Genomic DNA, 17,969 nt, shown 5'->3' with positions numbered 1-17,969 from the left:
ACTGAAAAATTCATGCGGCTGCTTCTGTCACATAATCAGTAAACACCAATGACCTAGTGCCACTGGAAGCCATGTATGTCCATGCCTCCACCATGTTTTACAGTGGACGTTGTGTGCTTTCGATCATGAGCTGTTCCAAGCCTTCTCCACACTTTTTTCTTCCCGTCATTCTGGTACAGATTAAGCTTGGATTCATCTGTCCAAAGAATGCTTTTCCAGAACTGGTCTGGTTCTTTTAGATGTATTTCGGCAAAGTCTAATCTGGCTTCTTTATTATTCAGGCTTATGAATGGTTTGCACCTTGGTGAACCCTCTGTATTTGCTCTCGTGAAGTCATCTTTTGATTGTAGACTGACAATGATACCTTGTGAATGGGTTTTTCTTTACCATAGAGAGGATCCTGATATCATCTACCACTGTTGGCTTCTGTGAATGTCCTGAGCTCACCAGTGCCTTCTTTTCTCAGAATGTACCAAACTGTTAATTTGGCCTCTCCCAATGTTGCCACTATCTCTCTGATGGATTTGTTTAGTTGTTTTTTAAACCTGTTTCACAAAAAAAAGTAACCTGCACCTTGCCATGAAACAGCTTTTGATTCAATTGTCCATTTACTTTTGGTCCCTTGAAAAAGGGGGGATGGCTACTGTTAAGAGCCGTAATCCTAAACCCTTCCACCGATTTGCATGTACATGCCCTCAAATTAAACCTGAGAGTTGTGCACTTTCAGCTCATATCCATTATATAAAACTATAGGTTGAATATGTTTTGGTAAATACCTGAAAAAAAATAAAAAATTGTGCCTGTGTCCAAATATATGGACCTAACTGTATATGGATACGTGCCAAGCTTGGGGAGGAGCCAGGTGACGTCACAGCCGGGATACTGGAAATGCCCCAGAATGCTGAGTGTTTGCGATCCGGAGCCTATTGTTCTTACCATGCGAATACTTCTATATGAAATGTCTTATTTTAATAAAAGGAATTGTGGTTTTATACATATTATTGTGGCTTTCACTGTACAGTGGGGAAAAAAATGATTTGATCCCCTGCAGATTTTGTAAGTTTGCCCACTTACAAAGAAATGAAGGGTCTAAAATTTTTATCATAGGTGTATTTTAAAATGAAATGATAGGAGACAGAATATCAACCAAAATGTTATAAATGGAGCTGCAGTTCAGTGAGTAAAGAAGTACTTTATCCCAAAGCAAAACATGGCTTAGTACTTGGTGAAGAAACCTTTGTTGGCAAGCACAGAAGTTACCAGGTTTGCACATATCTCAGGAGGGATTTTGGTCCACTTTGTTCCAGTTCACTCTGTAAATTTTCTATAGGATTAAAGTCTGAAGACTGGCTATGCCACTACATGATCTTAATGTACTTCTTCTTGAGCCACTGCTTTTTTGCCTTGGCGGTATGTTTTGGGTCATTGTCATGCTGGAAGACCCATCCATGAACCATATTCAGTGTTTGGGCCGAGGGAAGAAGGTTCTCTTTCAGGATTTTACAATATATAGCCCCGTCCATTGGCCTCTCAATGCGGCAAAATCAACCTGTAGCTTTAGCAGAGAAACAGACCCAAAGCATGTTTCCACTTTCATGTTTGACTGTAGGGATGGTGTTCTTAGGGTCATAATCAGCATTTTTCTACCTCCAAACACGGCGAGTCAAGGTAATGCCAAAGAGCTCAATTTTGGTCTCATCTGACCACAGCATTTTCTCCCAATCCTTCTCTGAATCATTTTAGTTGTTCATTGGCAAACTTCAGATGGGCCTGTACGTGTGCTTTCCTGAGGGTGGGGACCTTGTGGGCGCTGCAGGATTTCAATCCATAGCGGAGTATTGTGTTACCAACGGTTTGTTTGGCGACTGTGGTCCCAACTGCCTTGAGATCATTCACAAGCTTCTCTCGTGTAGTTCTAGGCTGATCCCTCAATTTTCTCATGATCATCTTTACCCCATGAGGCAAAATCTTGCATGGAGCTCCAGACCAAGGGTAATTGATGACTATTTTGTAATTCTTCCATTTGCAAATAATCGCTGCAACAGTTGCCTCCTTCTCACCAAGCTTCTTGCTGATGGTCTTGTAGCCCATTTCAGCCTTGTGCAGGTCTACAGTCTTGTCCGTGATGTCCTTTGACAGCTCTTTGGTCTTGTCCATGGTGGTGCCCAAGAAAGATTCCGTAGAGAGGCGTCTTTTTTTAATTTATTATATCTATCTTTTATTGAATATTTTTTCTTTCCAAAACTTAAAACAATACTCTTTAATCATTATCACATAAATACAGACCATTCTCCCACATTAACCCGGGACAAAACCCACCTGATCTAAATGTATCCATTCCGGCATCATATCCATTCCGGCATCAACTACTTTAATCTAGTGGCGAATACTTTCGCAAATAATTTTGTATCTGTATTTGATACTGCTATGGGTCTGTAACTAGCTCATTATGAACAACCCTTCCCTTCCTTAAGAATGATTCTTATATATGCTTGTAGAGATTCTTTTCTTACTCCCGTTCCTTCTCCTAGGGCATTCATATATAAACCCAGTTTAGGTGTCAATAAATCTTTCAACTTCTTATAATACCCCACCATATATCCGTCAGGTCTTGGCCTCTTTCCTCCAGCTGTGTTTCTCAGGGCCATACTTATATCTTCCTGGGAGATTGTGCATTCTAGTGATATTAACTTTTCCTCTGATACTTTTGGCAGGTCTGCTGCCACTAGATATTCCCGTCTTTTCCCTCTCTACTTCCTCTGTTGCCTGACGATTCTTGGGTTCACATCATACAGCCTACTATAGCATTTCTGAAATGATTTTGCAATATCAGTGGTGGAGTATACCAGTTCTCCTTTATGGTCTTATTTTTTCAAAATAATTCATCGATTTCTTTTCCTTTAATCATTTCATCAGATGTTTTCCTGGTTTATTCCCCCACTGGTATCTTTCCATAAAGACCCAATTAAAAATCTTCCTTGTCTCCTGTTCCAACAGGTCCTTTACCTCTTCTCTCTTAAGAATGTATTTCTATGTCCTGTCTTTTTTTATGTTCCTGTTCTACTCTATATAGCTCCTCCATCAGCTCCTTTATTTTTCTCTTGCAGTCTTTTTTTTTGTCCCAGTCGCTATCAAGATCCCCCTGATACTAGCCTTGATATAAGCCTTGTGTGCCTCCCATATAGTAGCCATAGAAACCCCTTCAGTCTCATTCAGGAGGAAAAATTGCTCTATTTCATCTCCTAACCTTTTCTCTATTTCAGTTTCCTGCATGAGTGTCTTGTTTAAGCTCCACATAGCCCTTTTATTCCCCTATCCTCCTACCTATAGTCTCAGACAGGTGTCTTTTATACACATAATGATTTGTCATTAGGAGCACCTTAAATTGACAGGACTAATGTGTGTACCACATGAGCACATAGCCAGTCTGTGGGAGCCAGAGTTATTGTTGGTTAGTAAGGAATCAAAAACGTATTTTACTCACTGAGCTGAAACTCAATTTATAACATTTGTATCGAGTTTTCTCTGGATTTTTGGTTGATTTTTCAGTCTCTATCATTTAAAATACACCTATGATAAAAATTATAGATCCTTCATTTCTTTGTAAGTAAGAAAACTTATAAAATCTGCAGGGGATCAAATAATTATTTTCCCCACTGTAAGTGGCTGTGAGTTTAACCTACAGAGTTAATACAGCGAAAGTATAGTGACACAGCTACCCCTAATAAGTGGTGGAAACGAGAGAATCAGGACCAGTGAGAGGACTTTGCTAAACTCCCAAAAGAAGGGGAGACATGCTGTTTGACCTATTATAACCTATAAGTCAATATATGAAGTTGAGGGTCCACCTAGAATCACATTTGTGGTGATGCACAATAAATGAGAAGTTTTACAGCACCGGGGTAGTGGGTACACTCACCAGCAGGACGACACTTTGATCATTGATGTTGAAGTGGAAGAGAATATATTGAACGGTTTCCTTTGCACTCATAAGAGACTATATACACTTTGTTATTTATGCTATTGCTAGAGTGGTATTACTTTGGATGATCCTATATTTATAAATTTGGCAACGCATGTTTGACATTTCAGCAGCACAACACTTTTTTTTGTCTTGCTATTTATTTGTGATGAACACACATTATTGGTGATTGCAGCAATTTATCACTCTATACTATTATTTTTTCTACACACGACACAATTATTGTTCATTTAATATAACAGTTCTGCTGCTGCTTACAAATGACCTTGGAAAGAAAAAAAAAAAAAAAAAAAAAAAAAAAGCATTATTAGACTGAGAAAACATACATAGGTGCTCATCGGAGTATACCCCTCCAATAAGCAGTTCAGTTAGGCCCTTTTAACTTGAGCAGACTGATTGGGTCAGCCCATCCATTTTCAAGCAGACCTGATCGGACACTTCATTGCTCTCTATAGAGCAGCGGGTGTAAACAGACATGTGTTCATTTACACCCGCCTACATCCGATCCAATCATGTCCGCTAAACAGAGTACAGGGAAATTGATCAAATATTGAGAACATAAAAAAAAAAAATCATATGCATTATAAACAGAAACCGTGGCTTAGGGGTTACCACTTCTGCATTGAGGTACTCGGGTCAGCATGCTGAATACGGACCACGACACTACCTGCATGTCGTTTGCCTATTTTCTTGGTGCCTGTGATGGGTTTTTTTTCCCCAGGTGCTCTGAATTCTTCCCGCACTCCAAAGACATGCTGGTAGGTTAGCTGGCTCCAGTATAAACTGGCCCTAGTATGTGTATGCATGCATGTGAGGCAGGGACCTTAGAGGGCAAAGACTGATGTCAAAGTACAGTATGCAATAGGCTGCACTCATTGACAGCACTTTAAAAATACCTGTAATAAATATCACAAGACAATAGGAATGTTAACATTTTGATTAAATGCTGTGGAGAATGCAGCAGAAGTGAGAATCCATGTCAGAGGCACAGCCAGTATCTCAATCTGTTTGAGTCACAAGAAGTAACAAACCATCAGTGGATTATTCAGCTCAGAAGAATTCACCTATAACTCACACTCTCACATGATTAAGAACGTTGAAGCCTACTTTTTTCATTAGACTACTGAACCTTTAGCAAATAATGTTTTAACAATAATAGTAATTTGCAGCAGGCACTATTTAAAATTGTTGTAAATCTTTAGACATGAAATATGAACAAAGTATACCCCACTATAGTGTGTACATGTGTCAATCCAGAGCACGAAGTGTCATTTATGTCTGCTGTCTGGATTGTCTATAGGAGTCACTTCTGACAAGTGTTCCTGACACCAAGAAAATAAAATGGTGACAGGGAGGGACCTCCAGCAACTGGGTTGTGATTGACAGCCTGAGCTCTGTTCCTGTGTTGGGGGGGGGGGGGGCAGAATGTAACTTCAGCTCCTCGCCCCCTGTTTCTGACAGCTCAGACAAGCTGTATAACTTCTGGACTTAGAATGGTTATAGAAAAGAGAAGAGAAGACTGCAGATAGACAGGTACAACTTATGGAGGAGGATTTGTTTCCTCTCTGTGTATCACCTGAGGCCAGTCACTTCACTGGGCGCTGGGTATATTAACAAGTTTACAACCAGTTTAAGCTGGGCAGAATTATTATTTAACATTCATCCAGCAGGCTGAACTAAAAAAAAAAAAAAATTAAACAGATTCCTCCATCCACACAATGGACAGAAGAATCCCCCACCGACGGGACATTGAATTCTGACAGCAGCTCCCACTATTGACGACTAGTACTAGTAGCTGATCAACAAAAAATTTCCAGCATGTACATTTGATGAAAGCTGATCTAACGATTGACTTCCACCAAAGATGGAAATTCAGTCGGTGCCTGCTAAATAGGCCAAATCTGATCCGTCTATGCCCAGCTTAATATGGAATGCACACACAGAACATGGAAAAATTAGCGTAAATAGTTACTAAAAGAAAACAGCATGTGAGGGAAAATTAACTAACACAAGCATCCATTATACCCACATACCCTGGTGTTTATGATGTATTATACTTTGTACTTCCATACATTTTTCTTGTGGATAAACATAATACCAATAAGGTTTTTAATCAATGAGGCACATAGAAAATGCTCCAATGAATGTAGATCAGTTCAGAGCCAATAAATCAATAAAAAACTCTATTACACAAGATGGACAATAATTGCACACATCTGCAATAATTTAGTGCAAAGGGCAATTGCACTGTAGAAAGCGCAATAATCCACAATGCCCGATAAAAAGTTAATCTTTACACAATGTGTAAACCAAATGTTTTTGCAAACCCAGAGCAGAGACAACATTGTGCTGTACATTCCCTGTACAGAGAGCAGAGCTGTCAGAGGGGCCCAGTAACTCCACCCATCACAAGCTGCCTGCAAAAAACTAGAGGAGGGGGCGGAAACAAGACCAGTCACCCTGCACAACACAGAGTGACTGGTCTTTATTACAAGAAGCTCATGCACAGAGGAAAAGTCTCACACTGGATTACTGAACAGATCTGAAAAAAAAAAAAAAAATACACAAAGCAAACCAAGCTTCAAGGACGTATACTACACATGATGAATGTATTTAGACAATATTTGTTCACCCCAGAATTTAGCTTTAAAATCTGTTAGGTAATTTTTTTGTTTTGTCTGTGTCCCAGTGATGAGATTTCACTTCACATCTTTTTCCAGCAGACAACAGGAAGTGAGAGGATCTCTCCCCACAGCGAGTGAAATCTTCACAAAACAGCTTTCACTGCAACAAATATGCCCATTGTAAGACCTCCCCTTTCCCTGTTATACAAGTACACCATGAAAAGGGGCTTTCAGGTGCCACAAACCGATGAAACATGTACAACATTTTTCCCCCCTCTATAAAATTCCTTATTATTATTACAAAAGTTGTAGAAACATAAAACACGGACTATATAGTTTCCACAAACCATGTAGGATCATGTTCAAAGCTTTTTGAGATCAATAATTCTAACAGAAAAATATCCTCAAACACCCGACCATTCAACACCATCCATCTACTCCAAAATATGAAGATATTTTAATCTGAATAAACACTACAGTAATTCTGGCGTACAGCCATGGTTAAATATATGCAATACAAGATGGTATATAGGGTAGAACACCCTGGCCACAATAATGTCCTCTGGGCATTGGCCGGTGGCAACATATAGTGCAGATCTCTGGGATCCTCGGGGAGAGTGGACCCCCTGTTTTAACACTGGTGAAAGAGGAACTTCACTCTCCCCCTCCTCCCTCAAACATATTAACATTCCTACTCTTACCTTGTCTAAGTTGTGCTGACAAACCCCCCCCCCCATACTTGCATGCCCATCGGGTCCAACATTGTTATGCTGTAAATGCAGATCTGCTGCTGCATGCCAGGTCCTGTGGTGCCATCTTCCTTTCTAATATCATTGGGAACTGGCTGTCTCTTCTTAGTGCAAAGGGCCAAGCCCTAATAATGTGCCTCCCGTCTTCCGTCCTCTGGGCCACAGTGTTGAAGCCTCCTGGGATGTGTGACATGCATATCCTAAGAGGTTCCAGGAGCAAAGGAGACATTCTTGTTTAGGCGACAATATAAGTAAGGTGGAGGGCAAAAAAAGTGCTTGCTGAGGGGCACCAGCTGCTGCATGCGTCCATTCACACACAGAATCGTAGTTTGGCCCTGCCCCCTTGCTGTGATTTACAGCTGTGGGACGGTGAGGCTCAGGTAAGAATTGAGGCTCAGGTAAGTTTTGAGGGGGTGGGGAGAAAGAATGAATGCATTAAGTTAAAAAAACCTTGAGCCTTTATACCAACTTTAAAAATGTGTTTGAGGGAAAGTCTGCTGCGAAATTCTGATTTTACTTCAGTTACATGCGCAGCAATAAAGAGTTACAACACACACTCACCGGCCACTTTAATAGGTACACCTTGCTAGTGCCAAGAAAATATCCCCCACACCAATACACCACCAGCAGCCTAAACTGTTGATACAAGGCAGGATGGATCCATGCTTTCATTTTATTTACACCAATTCTGACGCTGAATCTTGCAGCTGAAATCGAATGTCCATTCTACTCTGACATCAACATGTCATTTTTGTCCATACAACTGCCGCTCACTGTATTTTTTCTTTTTCAGACCGTTCTCTGTAAACCCTTAGAGATGGTTGTGCGTGAAAATCCCAGATCATCAGCATTTTTTTAAATACTCACACCAGCCCATCTGGCACCAACCACCATGCCATGTTCAAGGTCACTTAAATTCCCTTTCTTCCCCATTCTGATGCTCGGTTTGGACTTCAGCAAGTCGTCTGCACCACATCTAGATACTCAAATACATTGAGTTGCTGCCATTTGATTGCGGATTAGAAATGTGTGTTACCAATCAATTTAACAGGTATACCTAATAAAGTGGCCGGTGAGTGTACATAAATTCACACATAATACACACACGCGCACACACACACACACACTTTATTATCTACCTCCCTCTGATTTCACCAACTCACTCAGCTCCTTATAAGCCAACTCTGCTTGATATCATCAGCCAACGCCTTGCCATACTGGTTGTGGTACAACATGCTTTTGTATGATTGCAAACACCTCCTCTGTGCACCCGTAAACTTTTCTATCTTGTTTCACTTTCTCAATGTACAATTTTTGACATACGTCAGCTTGTATTACAACATGTGCTTTGCAATCCTGTTTTCACTGAAAAAGCAAATAGTTTACAAAAGGTACTGAAATTTGGCCCTTAACTGGTTGTAGTTGCCTTGTTTTTTGTTTCTGTTTGGGCAATACTGTTAAATGAACCCAAACTATGAATTATATAATGCATCAATGTTGAACCAGCTTATTTTTGAGAATATATATATATATACACACACACACACACACACACACACACACACACACACACACACACACACTTTTTTTTTTCAATTTATTAATTAGTAGCGCTAATGCTTAGGACCCTGCATTCACTATCTGGTATCCCACAGTACACAGAACATGGAAATACAATCATTTTATTAAATATAAACTGCTAAATGCCTTTTCTCATCAGCAGTTACAGCAGTCTTAGGATTTCTTTCAGTGTCCAGCAGACCACTGGCTACAGCTAGTAGTTTTCATTCTCCTGTAGGAAGATGCAAGACCCCTGACCTCTGTCTGGACAGTGCTGATCACATGCACTCTGCCAAGAAAACAAAAAACCTCTAGCAATACACACTAAACTGAGCATGTGCAGCTTGCCCCCCAAAGCTCTGTTCTATCAGGAGATATACTGGGGACCGTGGAAGAAGGGGAGGATCAGAGAAGACAGGATCAAACATCCTTTTTACACAATATGGAGGATTAACCCCTTAGGTTCCACAGTGAGTGTAACAAGCATGCTTTACTGCATATACAGACTGATTTTACTGTTGTGGGTTTAGTAACACTTTAAATTGTTAGCTCTCATGAGCAGGGCCCTCTTAACCCTCTGGTCTTGTATCAGTACTTTCTCCCTTTATATTGCAAAGCACTGTGCAAAATGTTAGCATTAGATACATCCAGAATAATGTGTTTTTCATTTAGCTTTAGGCTGATGTGAGCCTGAAAATATAAATGCCATAGCTGTACGATGTCAGGCAGCTTAACCCTGGGAGGAACATCAGGTTTAATCATGTCAAATAAACAATCTTCATATTTAATAATACAATTTTTTTTTGTAAAAAGAGAGGCTTTGTTAGCTGCTTTGATAAAATGAAGAAACGTTTTAGAATCTCACAGCTGCTTGGTTTTCATTTATGTATAAATGAAAATGAGAGTAACAGTGCACACATGCCGAAAATGGCACACAAGCAGAGATGCATTTGTATGTGATGATCACATCTTCCGTCACCCTGACAACCATGAGCAGAAGACAGCCTGCTACCCAACCATCTAATATTAGATCCCTTTTATCTCCAAACATATGTATACACTGCCATCATCCCGAGAGGCACTACAATCCCCTGTGCAGAGAAGTCAGGGGAAGCAGCTGCTCTACACCAAGACAGCACATTATCACCCTCCTGACAAGCCAATGATGCGCTAAATGTGCATGGCGAGTCATGTGATGCTGACTGCCATACAATACAACACACTCACATGGACTTAACACAACTGAATCAGGGTATTTACTAAAGCTGGAGCAGACAGAATTTAGATCAGTGTGTTTTTAGAATTTAGATCAAAGTGACATTTAAATCTTTTCCCTCTCATAAGAGATAATTTAAAAGCAGAACTAATCCCCCCCCCCCCCCATTCTTTTCAACCAAGGAAGCAGCCATCTTGGTCTCTGATCTGCAACTGCCATGGTGTTCCACATGTGATCAGTTATGACACCAGCCATTTGATGGTTTAATAGTTTGGTTGAGAACACAAGCAAATGTGACAGTTAGCATGCTGGGAACGGAACGTTTTTTTGAAACTGTTAAATCAATAGTTTAGTTTCCCGCTTTACCTGCAATGGATTTGCTGTTTTTTTTCCAATAAAAAATCCTCCTCTACATTTACTTTTGATAGTGTCCCTTGGCCACACTGACATATTCCCCACTCTATATGTTCCCTCTGTGCCACTGAGACCCAAAGAGAAAGTAACAGGAAACTTTTTTTTTTTTTTACTGAGTTGCATTTACATGCGAGGTGTTTCCACATGTTCTGGTATGAAAAAAAAACAAAACAACACAAAACATGCAGTGTTATGGGCTTATTATTAAATACATGTTCAAGCATCACAATGGTGTAAACTGATATACATTCACTTTTCTTGCATATGTGTTTCATGGCGTATGGTGTAGACAAGTTCTAATGGTGGCCATACATGCTTCGATTTTATCTGATCAACGTGCATTTTCATTAAACATGATCGAATCAGCAAATAGCCAGAACTTCCAATTTGATTTTTTTAAATTGACTTTGCCCTGATTAAAGGTTCCCACACATGCTTCAATTGTTTTTATTCTATGCATGCGTGATTTGATTAAAACAATCGACCCCTCCAACAATTGAACAGCCATTCCTTCTGATCAATTTGGACTTATCTTTGATCAGATTTGCACAAACTGAGTTGATTGAACAAGGCAGAATATGTTCGACCCTTTAGATCAGTAACACTGAGATACGTTGTTCATGAATACCATTGCGTTTTGATCATATTATGAGATTACATGGTCCAAACAAAAATCAATCGCTTACAACTGTATGTTACGAGTGCATCTCAACTATTAATTGAACAGCACTTTACCATGTGCGGCACATCAATCGGATAGGTTGGCGACTATAGATTGATTATTCCTATTGCAAGAGGTCGCTTTATGGAAATGTGTATAGCCACCACAAGTCTATTGGGCAGGGTGAAACATTACCAATGGTTTTCCATCATATGGCAGCAATTAGATGCTTTGGTCAATGAGACTGCATGATGGAAACAGATGCGATCAATAACCTAATGTGGAACTAAGCGCACTTTTTTTTTTTAGCTTTTTCCAACAGGCAGGCTCTTTATTGCAGAAGAAACATTTAAAGTTTCCTCCGCAATAAAAAAAAAAAATCCTCACTGAATGGAAGTCTGCTTTCAAACTGCTCGAAAGCAATAACACATGTGTTTTTGCCGTGTTTTTTGGGTGCCAATTACCCAGCATGCACCTGTGAAACTTAGACATGTGACAAAAGAGGCACAAAAAAAAAAAAAAAAAAAAAAAAAAAAAAATCGCAGCACAGGTGTGTCTTTGAAGCATTTTCTATTCATTTAAATGGGTATGGCACTTTTAGTACCATCTTGAAAACTGCACCAAAGATGCAGCACGAAGGATTTTTCAAAACGCACAGCAGCCACAGAGTAGTGGTGTGAGTTGTCCAATGGGATTTAAAGGGAGTGCATTTTTGCTATGCTTTTAGCACAGTAAACAGGCAGAAAAACACATCAGTGTGACAGCAGCTGAAAAAGAGCTGTGCATGCGCAGCTCTGTTTACATTTTTCACACAGTGACATCATCTTGCATTGGCTGAACAAGAAGGCTGAAGTCTGGCATCTGGAAGAAGACAGTGCTGGTTAGGGGCCTTGTGGGTGTCAGACCATTGGAACAAAGGTAAGTATTGCTGTCTTTATAAAATCAGACAGGCACACCCCTGTTGTGAACGTGTGCACGAAACGTGTCGAGGAGCCGTACGCCGTGACATCACGCCGCCGGAGCCTCACGAAGGTCCGTCAGCCATTTTAGAAAGTGAACTAAAAACTTTCAGGATTCCATTTGGAGGATGGCTGCAGGGCAGCCCTAGAGGAGGGAATCTCCTTCCAGACTGCACATCTCATCCACCTTCAAGAGGACCTCTGGCAGACCATACCATCATTAAATATTCTACTAATTGTACATTATGCGCATCTGGTGAGTGCGCATTTTTTACAATATCCCCTGCACTATGCTGAACATATTACTATCACATAGAATTCATCTGAAATCACTTGGGCAACGGGATCTTCAAGTAGCACCATTTTCTGACTGATTTTCACCAACATATGAACTTTTATTTTTCTGTGTATTGACTTCTGTAGTTGCATTTAACATATAGTGCCTAGTGTCTTTACTGGGGATTTCATATATTTACTATTTTTGCATTTAATTTATTTTATCACTAACTTTATAGCGCTGTACTTATTGATTTTATATGTTAGCTAAGGTCTTTTGGGTTCCCTTTTAGTGCATATGCTGCTGACTCCATTTTGAATCTTGAGCGCTCACTATTTTCTTCCTCATATATATTGCTGTCTTTAGTTCTGTTTTACATTAGATTCACATATCTGCGGGTGGTGCTGCTGCGGATCTTCACAAAAATCCGTGCAGTCGCACCACCTACACAGAAGAATGCGGACCCGTGGGCAGGTGCCATTAATTCTAATGGCACGCCACCGCACTGGAAATCGCAACCGCACTGGAAACCAAGGGTCCCGTGCAGGCTGTGTTCTCAGAAGTGCAGGGACTTCTTCCCTACGTGTCCCAGGGCACGGGAGTCCATTCAAATGAATGAGCTCTCATGCCCACGCAAAACGCAGCCCGCAGGAATGCGAATACGTGAACCAGGGGTTAGGCCCATTTCACAAGGACTGGATCTGTTTTACTCAGCAGGGGATCTGTCCACTGATCCCCTGCTGAGCAGAGCAGAGCTGCTGGATAACTGGTCCATATTCACTCTTTAACCCTACTACACACAATGAGAAAATCAAATACGAACAGCTGCTTTTGAAGTGATTGACTGATAATCTATTCGTTAGTACACACCTTTCCAGAGCCAATCACGACAGTTCCTGCTAAATTATCCAATGACTTTAATTTAATCAGTACAGTATTCATCCAGAAAAAAAAAAAAGACCACACATGTTCAGAAACTAAAGAATACATTACAATACATCATACCACGTCGGAAGTTGTATTCTGTCTTATGAGAATTTTTGTAAGTTTAGTAACCCATTTATTTTCGATATGACACTAGCATGCAAAAAAAAAAAAAAAAAAAAAAAACAACTACCGATAATTTGTCTGATATTCTCATAGTGTGTACGATGCGTTAAGCACCATTCACACTTATGCAACTTGAAAATTGCATTATTTTCATTGTGGCTTCACAGAGTGACTTGATGCAACTTTGGCTTTGACCAAGGATGATTGTTTTTACTCTGCAAAGTCGCACACATCGCATGTATATCATTTGGGTGTGACTTTCATTGAAGTCCATGGTCTTCAAGTCGCATGAAAGTCAGATCAAACTAGTGCAGGAACTACTTTAAAGTTGCACAGATATAAATGGTACTCATTGGAAAACATAGGGTGCGGCTTGTAATGAGACTTTAAACCCCAAAGTTAAATGAAAAGTCGCACAAGTGTGAATACAGCCTTATGCAGAGTGGCCAAGTTCACAGCCCATTCTGCTCTTATGGTCAGTCGATTGTAAACAGATTGGCTGTCTTTATACACCCGACTACCCTCCAACTCGATCGGCCCAGACAGAGGGGAACGGGTCCCCCTTTTGTTTGTTTTTGCTGGATCGGATGTAGACGACACAAGTCCTTCCATAAAGGAGAATGGAGGGTCCAATCTGCTATGCCAGAAAAAAATGGACAGGTATGCACGATTGTACTGCTTGTACGAAAGAGGCTTTAATATTGTATTTTATGATTGAAATCCACTTCCCTGTGTGTGGCATATAAATCTGACTGGTCTGATCCATTTGACTGTTGGCTATAGGCTGATTATTCCTATTGGTTGAAAAAGAAATCCTTTAGTGAAGCATGTATGATCATAACAGTTATGTAGGAGCAGTGATCTCCTCTTAACCAGGCCATAGATGTTTTGAAATTCGACAGGAATCTCCTGATGAGTTCTGATCCATCTATGGGCAGGCTGGTTGCCCTGAAGTCGATCTATCGACTTCGGAGCAACCAGCCTGTTTTTTTTTTTCTTGCCCAATCAATACGGCTATAGCCACCAGCAGTGATCATTGTGTTCTGCCAGCCTGCGCTCCCTAACAGCACAACATAATAGGACTCTCCCAGCAACACTGAAATTGATCCATTTTTCTGCCTTCAACCTGTGTTTGGAGCAGGGGTGTATTTACCACAAGGCATTTGCCTAGGGCGGCATTTTTCAGGGGGGGGGCGCAGCACTGCCCCTAGGTAAAAGGGACGGAAGAAGGGACACACCCAGCATGGTGACCTGGTGGGTTCCGAGAGAGGCTACGAGTTTCATAACAGTGTATGCACAGCCCGACTCTCGTTCCCGAGGATGTCCAGAGCTGTGAAGGTGATTGTCTCTCGTTCACCATGGGGGAAGGTGGCTCGTGTGTGGGGGGCAGTGGTAGGCTCACCTGGGTGGGAGGCAGGGATGTTGTTGGTCAATGTCAGGCTCTCTCTGCAGGGGGCGCCGATTTTTTGTGTTGCCTAGGGCAGCACAAACCCTAAATACACCACTGGTATGGAGGACAGAAAATAGCATCATGTATGGCTATCCTTAGCAGCGTCCTGCTGGGTGACATATATGAAGTAGACAGTCACTAGGACACGGTACAGAGTAGATACATTGGTATCCAGTAACCTGAGCCTGTCTGACTGCATTCTGCTTCTAGGTGACAAGATGCTGGAGCGTGCATAGCGATCCGGTGACATCACTCACTACTACCTGTTCACTCACGCTGCCCAACCACCTGTTATCGCCTCCACTGCTCACTGACACCACTTACTTCTGATCTACTAGAGGGAGGAGGGAGGAAGTCTCCGCAGGCTTTTATTATTAGTACTAACCCTCGCCGTGCGCCATGAAACCTGCCCCCCTCATCTGAACGAGTGTAGCCCTCTCGTCCATGCCGGGTTCCCCATTATCCCCACACTGCGCCCCGAGCTCTCCTCATATACTAGGTACCTCGTCAGCGTCGTTCTCCGTCCCATTGCTGACACGCGCCATGTTTCCGCCTGTGTCCCCGGGTGTGGAATGTCACTTCCCCGTTATGTCCGCTCTCCTCGTAGCCCGGCACTCTCCTGGAGCGTTCAGTGAAAGCGCTCCGGCTCCTGTTTCCTCAGTCTCCTCCTTTCTTGTGTGGACCCAATATGAGCACGTACCTCCTCCAGACACACCTTCCCATACAACATTTCAATGGCAGGCAGCCTTCCTCCTCACACACGGCCGCCTGCTGTCATAGCTCGTTACACTTGTGTGAAGTTGTGTTCTGAGGTAAATGTGCCTCATATGGACCTCTCTAAATGGATGCACTTAGCACAGCTCCTTCCCTTCACAGGAAACCTCGACTAAACACCTCAATGGCAACCCAATCACTGACTGACTGATTTTCATGGCATATGTCAGCTCCTGCTTGTTTCACTTTCACAGAAGATTCCCTAATGTTCGATCTTACACCCCAGTCATATCGAATGCAGTTTGCATGCCCTGCGACTTGCAAGTCGTATGCCAAGTCGCACCCTATTGTCCGCTATTAGAGCGGTCAGACTTGGTCAGAGCCGCACCGATTTCTAAAGTAGTGCATGCGCTACTTTTGATGCTATTTGCATAGACATCTGTGTCAGACGTCTTGCAATTCGCAACTGAAATCGGCAGGTCACTCGATTTCAAAATTGGGTGACCTGCCGATTTCAGTTGCGATTTGCAAGACGTCTGACACAGATGTCTATGCAAATCGTAACAAAAGTAATGATTTCAAAATCAGCTTTGATGTGACCGGGAGCTTATGCAGGCCATACATGGTTCGAATTCTGACGATTTTTCGTCCGAGAATTATAAACATCGCTCGCTCGGTAAACCGATGGTGCCATCAATGAAAATCAGCCGACCAAGTCATAAAGTTCACCCCCAGGGGCGGACTGACCATTTGGAAACTCGGGCACTGCTCGAGGGCCCAGGGTCAGTAGGGGGCCCCATGACATGCCCCTGGTACCTTTTTCATAGGCTTTTTTGAGTTTTGGCAAGGTCACAGGGGCCCCATGATCTCCTATTGCCCGGGGGCCCCATGAGTTGTCAGTCCGCCCCTGTTTACCCCATATAACCGATGGTACCATCAATGAAAATCGGCCGACCAAGTCATAAAGTTCACCCCATATAACAGGCAAAACTTCTGTTCCTTCCAGGTCACGGCTCATGCGCATATTCTTTTCGGAAAAATGATCGTACAATTTGACCATCATTGAGTCAAAAATCGGTCGCTTTTCACAAATTTTCCAACATGCTTGATCAGAATGCCTGCCGAGTCCTTCTGTAAGTCGCCGATCAATGCCATTACTAGTAAGAATAAAAAAAAAATCCCAGTATCTATACCGCCATTTGTAAATGCTATAACTTTCACGTAAACCAATGAATTTACACATATTAGGATTTTTTTTTAGCAAAGGCATGTAGCAGAATACATTGTGGCATGAATTTATGAGGAAATTAGATTTTTTTAAATTCTTTTACTGGACATGTTTAATAGCAAAAAGTCAAAAATATTGTTTTTTTTTCTCAAAATTGTTGGGCGCAAAAAATTAAAAATGCACAGGCTATCACATACCACTGAAAGAAAGCTCTATTTGTGGGAAAAAATGAAGTAAATTTCATTTGGGTGCAGAGTTGCATGACTGCACAATTGTCAGTTAAAGTAACTTAGCACCGTAACCGGGGCGGACTGACAACTCATGGGGCCCCCGGGCAATAGGAAATCATGGGACCCCTGTGCCCTCGCCCACACTCAAAAAAGCCTATGAAAGGTACCAGGGACATCTCATGGGGCCCCCTACTGAACCCGGACCCTCGGGCGGTGCCCGAGTGCCTAAATGGTCAGTCCACCTCTGACTGTAACCCAAATAATGGCCTGGTCAGGCAGGGGGGTAAATCCTCTGGAGGACAAGTGGTTAAGCTGCAATCGGCAGCGGACAGGAATGTTTGCATACTGCAAGTGCAATGCTACACTTTGAACCCGTGTCAAACTGAACCCCACATGTAGTAATATGTGGGCGGCAAGGCCACCAAACACTCCACATTCAAGTAAATGGAAAAGATCCGCAAACGCCCCACAACCATGTGCAGTGCATACAGTTGCGGCACGATAGTCGGCGACAATGGGAATAAAACAGGCTGTGAGGAGTAATCGTAGCGCTTCCTCACCAGCTTGTCAGGAGCCTCTGCAGCGCTGTCTGAACGCCAAAAAGAAAAAAACGAATTTGGAGGAGACTGAGATCAATGTGATGTACATTTCTAAATACACACTTTTTTAAGACCAGAGTTTAGTGTCACTTTAAGAACACTTTAAGAACTGGACCAGAAGAGGAAATAATATGAGGAAGACCTCTGCTAAGTGTATGGAGATTCCTGGTCTGGTCACTGACAGCGTAATAAATCAACTACTGCAGACAGTGAACTGTTATACAGAATTATTATTATTATACAGTATTTATAAAGC

The 17,969-nt window shown here is 41.8% G+C and overlaps 1 protein-coding gene across 1 annotated transcript in view; it reads right to left on the bottom strand.

Moving 5' to 3' along the window:
- Nucleotides 1-15,622, bottom strand: part of TTC39B (tetratricopeptide repeat domain 39B) — a 178,910-nt gene extending 163,288 nt beyond the window's left edge. Inside the window, exon 1 of the mRNA XM_089678077.1 lies at nucleotides 15,446-15,622. Within this exon, the coding sequence (XP_089534203.1) occupies nucleotides 15,446-15,487 (42 nt within the window). The 5' untranslated portion in view covers nucleotides 15,488-15,622. The remainder of the gene's footprint in view (nucleotides 1-15,445) is intronic.
- Nucleotides 15,623-17,969: the final 2,347 nt, after the last annotated feature.

The sequence above is a fragment of the Staurois parvus genome, unplaced genomic scaffold, assembly GCF_062004578.1.
Source record: "Staurois parvus isolate SC_StPar_1 unplaced genomic scaffold, SC_StPar_1.0 ptg000198l, whole genome shotgun sequence".
NCBI classification, from domain to species: domain Eukaryota; kingdom Metazoa; phylum Chordata; class Amphibia; order Anura; family Ranidae; genus Staurois; species Staurois parvus.
The sequence above is the reverse complement of the archived record's forward strand: the minus strand, read 5'-3'. Positions and strand labels throughout refer to the sequence as shown.